Source organism: Ursus arctos, unplaced genomic scaffold, assembly GCF_023065955.2.
Source record: "Ursus arctos isolate Adak ecotype North America unplaced genomic scaffold, UrsArc2.0 scaffold_22, whole genome shotgun sequence".
Lineage (NCBI taxonomy): Eukaryota > Metazoa > Chordata > Mammalia > Carnivora > Ursidae > Ursus > Ursus arctos.
This window is the reverse complement of record NW_026622897.1, coordinates 19,281,434-19,286,654: the sequence shown is the minus strand read 5'-3', so window position 1 is coordinate 19,286,654 and position 5,221 is coordinate 19,281,434. Positions and strand designations below refer to the sequence as shown.

General features: G+C 35.4%; 1 protein-coding gene across 1 annotated transcript; it reads left to right on the top strand.

Annotated features, from left to right (window-relative positions):
* Window positions 1-249: 249 nt before the first annotated feature.
* Window positions 250-1,185, top strand: LOC113259750 (olfactory receptor 8B12-like). The gene has a single exon (XM_026505244.3). The coding sequence runs from the start codon at window positions 250-252 to the stop codon at window positions 1,183-1,185; it is 936 nt and encodes a 311-aa protein (XP_026361029.2).
* The last annotated feature ends 4,036 nt before the right edge of the window (window positions 1,186-5,221 follow it).

Here is a 5,221-nt window from a genome sequence, read left to right as displayed (position 1 = left end):
TTCACCTTCTACTGTAACTCAGCAGCATCGGGACTTGTACACTTAGGTCCAGGGTCCTCATCGGTGAAATGGGGATAATCATAATGCCACACAGCGTTTAGAACAGTGCCTATCCCATAGTTAGTACTCAGTAAACGTTCCTATCCTTGTCTTCTCTATGTCAGTCCCTGCACTTCCATGGTGTGTAGCCTTTCTCTCTTTGTCTCAGTGACTTGTTTCTTTTTCCCTTACAGACCTTCCTAGAGGACAATGGCTGCAGATAACACCTCCTCTGTGACAGAGTTTATCCTCGCAGGCTTAACAGATGATCCAGAACTCCAGATGCCCCTCTTCTTCCTGTTTCTAGGTTTCTATGTGGTCACGGTGGTGGGGAACCTGGGCCTGATAACCCTGATTGGGCTGAATTCTCACCTTCATATTCCCATGTACTTTTTCCTCCTTAACTTGTCCTTCATAGACTTTAGTTATTCCACTACTCTCACCCCTAAAATGTTAATGGGTTTTGTCTCAAAGAGAAATATCATTTCCTATGCAGGGTGTATGACTCAGTTTTTCTTCTTCTGCTTCTTTGTCTTTTCTGAATCCTATATCTTGTCAGCGATGGCATATGACCGCTATGTTGCCATCTGTAAACCACTGCTGTACACAGTCACCATGTCTCCTCAGGTGTGTTTACTCCTTTTGCTGGGTGTTTATGGGATGGGAGTGTTCGGAGCTGTGGCCCATATGGGAAACATAATGTTTATAACCTTTTGTGCTGACAACCTTGTCAATCACTATATGTGTGATATCCTTCCCCTCCTTGAGCTCTCCTGCAATAGCTCTTATGTAAATTTGCTGGTGGTCTTCATTGTTGTGACCACTGGCATTGGGGTGCCCATTGTGACCATTTTCATCTCTTACGGTTTCATTCTTTCTAGTATTCTCCACATTACTTCTACTGAGGGCAGGTCCAAAGCCTTCAGTACCTGCAGTTCCCATATAATTGTGGTATCTCTTTTCTTTGGATCAGGAGCTTTTATGTATCTCAAACCACCTTCTATTTTACCCCTTGACCAGGGGAAAGTGTCCTCGGTATTCTATACTGCTGTGGTGCCCATGTTCAACCCACTAATCTATAGTTTGAGGAACAAAGATGTCAAAATTGCCCTGAGGAGAACCTTAGGCAGAAAAATCTTCTCTTGAAAATGATTGAGAAAGGAGATCCAAAGTTTTGTTCATCAGAGTGTTTCTTTTTCTCATCAATGAGGGAAACAAATGCCAGTCCTTGTTCTCCTATTCTTAGAGGAAAAATTTTAACTTGTTCTTAAGCATAAGTATTCGTTCTCCTCCTTATTCCACCCTAACTATTCTAATCATTTTATAAAAATACTTTCCACAGTCATAAATGGTTACTCTTGAAGAGGCCTAAGAAATAATTTAATCTCGCCCTTCATGTAATGCATTCCACACTGGAGACTCATAAGTATTTTGTAGGTTGTCTATGGGCACATATGTATCTCTTGCCAGAGCTGGGACTGGAAATTGAGCCCTAAAATTCTAATCCACTCTGCTCTTCTTTCCTTTAGCCACGCTATTGTGACGCACCTTTTCCCTGGCAGATTTCATTTCAAAGGTTTTTATTTTTGTATTTAAAGAAATCTCATCTATTTATAGTGATGTCATGCAACTTTTAAAGAATTAAGCTTTGGAACACTATTTTTGCAACAATGTTGGAGGTGAAAAAGGTGAAAGTTTTAAGGTTTTTTGGTGGGAACTAAATTTCCATACAGAATCAAGATGATATCCACTGAGGCAGTGTGCAGAGCTGTTAGGATGCAGGCTAAGTTATTAGATCTTTTAAGGGAGAGATATACAGATTTAAGGCAGTTAAAAATGTTGGATACAAGCTTCACTCATTATTTACAGACTAATAAGTAGAATTTGGAGACTTATTTCAAGTGTCTGAATGATGTAACTGAGTAATAGATAGGTTTGGATAGAGGTGAGTCATTTCAGTAGTACCAACCAACTATTCATCAGGAAGGCAGTTGCCATTGTATTTTAAAGCACTGCATATAGCTGTGATTTTTTAATGGTAGAGCATAAGGCAAAGAGATGGTGGAGTCAGGACAGGTCATATATTCACAGCATTCGGTAAATGGAGGCACAACTTACATAAAGAAACAGAAGAACAAATTTTTGGCCTGAATACGTTATTAGTGGTAGCAGTTCTTTTAGAAGTAATGGTATGTGAACTGTTTGCAAGATCCCTTGACTTATTAACTTTTCTTAGGAAAGTTCTCTTCTATTAGAAAAAAAAAGTAAAGTTAGGATAAATGTTTAGTTTTGTCCTTTAGAATGGTTCTGTTCAATGGGGAGGTAATAAGAGAAATGAAAGTGTAGGAGAGGACTGCGCTTTAGATAATATCACAGAGGGAAAGATCATTGAATTGCTTATGAGTCGAGGGTGTCATAAGATTGATGGAAAATCAGTACAATGTTGGTAAATAAAAAAACAATCTCACCCCTCCTTTAAGTTGAAGTATAAGTTATGCACACGGGCACCTGGGTGGCTCAGTTGGTTGAGCATCTGCCTTCAGCTCAGGTCATGATCTTAGGGTCCTGGGATGGAGCCCTGTGTCTGGGTCCCTGTGTCTGGCTCCCTGCTAGGTGGGGAGTCTGCTTTTCCCTCTTCCTCTGTCCCTCCCTTGCTCATGATTTCGCTCTCTCAAATTAATAAAATATTGAAAAAATTAGTTATGCACAGAAAAGTGCACAAATCTTAAGTGTCAATGAATTTTTCACATATATAAGGCCATGTAACCATCACCTAGACCAAGAGATAGATTTGCATCATTTCAGAATATTGCTGTCTGTGCCTTCCCACTAAATATTATTCCCAATTCTCTTTCCGGAAATAGCTACTTTTTTTACTTTTATTGTTACAGATTCATTTTGCTCATTCTTGAGCTTCATATAATTATTAAATATTGCATTTACTTTTTCTATGTCTGGCTTCTTTCTCTCAATATAAAGTGTAATGTGAGTTTCACCCATAACATTATATGTATAGTATTTTGTTCTTGGTTATTACTGTTTAGTATTCTATTGTATGAATATAGAACAATTTATCAACTATCCCCTTAATGGACATTTAGCTTGTTTTCAGTTTCTGCATATTATTTTTAATAAAGATACTATGAACATTTGTGAGCATATAGTTTGTTTGAAATATACTCATTTCTCTCAGGTTTATACCTAGATGTGGATTTACTGGGTCACAGAATAGATATACTTCTAGGCTTCTTAAATACTACCACCTGTATTCCAAAGATTTTAAACTGATTTGCACTTCCAGCAGTTTCCTGGTAAGGATGTTCCTCACCCTTCTAAACACTCATTGTTTTCAATTCTTTTCATTTTAACAACTCTTCTGGATGTGTAGTGCAATATCACTTTAGTCTTTTCCTTACATTTGAGCCTAATAAGTAATGATGTTGATTTGCAGGTGACATAGATATATATTCATAATATAGTAATTAGCTTTTTGGATATCACCCTTTGTGAGGTGCCTGTTTGAGTGTTTGCCTGCCCAAAACAGTGTCTAAGGTCTTTTTAAAATTTTTTTTGCCAATATATATATATTTTTTATTAAGTTCATTTAGCCAACATATAGTACATCATTAATTTTTTTTCTTATTGAGTTTTAAGAAAGCATATTCTGGATATGAGTCCTTTTTCAGACATACACATTGTAGTTATTTTTGCTCACTTTGTGGCTTGCCCATTCAGATGGCCATTCCTAATAATGTCTTTTTGGTAATAGATGTTTTAATTTTAATGAAGCTCAATCTATCAACTTTTTTCTTGACTGCTAGTGCTGTGTCCTATTTAATCTTTACCTATTACAAAGTTATAAATATATTCTCATGTTTTCTTCTGAAAGCTTTATTGTTTTTCCTTTAATGTTTAGATTTTTGGTCAATTTTAAATTAGTTACCACGTATGGTGTGAGGTAGTAAGTTTATCATTTTTTTCGTGAAGATATTCAATTGCTTTAGAATCATTTAGAGAAAAGGCCCTACCTTTTCTTTTAATTGTATTGGCTGTGTTTCTATGGATCTATTTGAAGACCATGGGATAATATTTTTATGTGACTAGTTGGAGAGAAGTTGGCTTGGAGCCAAAGTGCTGTATTCTGCCAGCACAAGATTAAATAGAAGTGGCAAGAACAAACATTCTTGTCTTGTTTTGAAGTGGATGTTATGTTTATTCTAGAAATTTGATATCTTTTATGCTGTTTTAAATGGGTTTTTTAAAATTTAATTTTTTTGGTTTATTACTAGTATATAGAAATACACTTTCTTTTTATATGGAGTTGACCCTTGGACTACATGGGTTTGAACTGTGTGGGTCCATTTATACATGGATTTTTTTTACAGTATAGTACTATAAATAGATTTTTTCTTCCCTATGATTTTCTTAATAACATTTTCTTTTCTCTAGCTTGTGCAGTATATGAGACATATAACATACAAAATATGAATTAATTGATTGTTTATGTTATCAGTAAGGCTAGTCAATAGTAGCCTATTAGTAGTTAAGTTTTGGGAATCAAAAGTTATACATGGATTTTCAATCATGTGGGAGTTGATGCCCCAACCCCTGTGTTGTTCAAGGGTCAACTGCGTTGATCTTTTATCCAGCCACCTTGCTAATTTCTTTTATTAAATATTTTACTTATCAGTTTAATTAACAAATGAGGAAATAGGAAATCTTTTTTTTAATTTCTATATACATAATCATGTCACTTGCAAATACAGACAGGTTTGATTCTTCCTTAACGATCTTTCATTTTTCTCATTGCTCTAAGACCTCCAATACAATGATGAGTAGAGGTGAAAATAACGGACATCCCTGTCTTGTTTCTGATCTTAGGGTAAAAGCATTCAGGCTTTCACCACTGAATATGGTGTTTGCTGTAGCTTTATTTTATTTTTTATAGAAAGCATGATCAGATTAAGAGTGGGTGATTAACTTTCAGACAGAAAGTTATGATTTTTTTTTCTATAAAATACATATGTATGGTAAAAAAATTAAATAGTACAAAAAAGTATACAGTAAAAATAAGCCTTCCTTTTGATTCAATTCTCCCCTAGATATAACTATTCTCAGAAATAGATAGGCATATATTTATTTCTATGTATTGACTTATCTATTTATATATCTAGGACCCCTT

What these genes read in the sequence shown, in the direction of transcription:
- LOC113259750 (XM_026505244.3), top strand. Translation starts at nt 250, where the DNA reads ATGGCTGCAGATAACACCTCCTCTGTGACAGAGTTTATCCTCGCAGGC.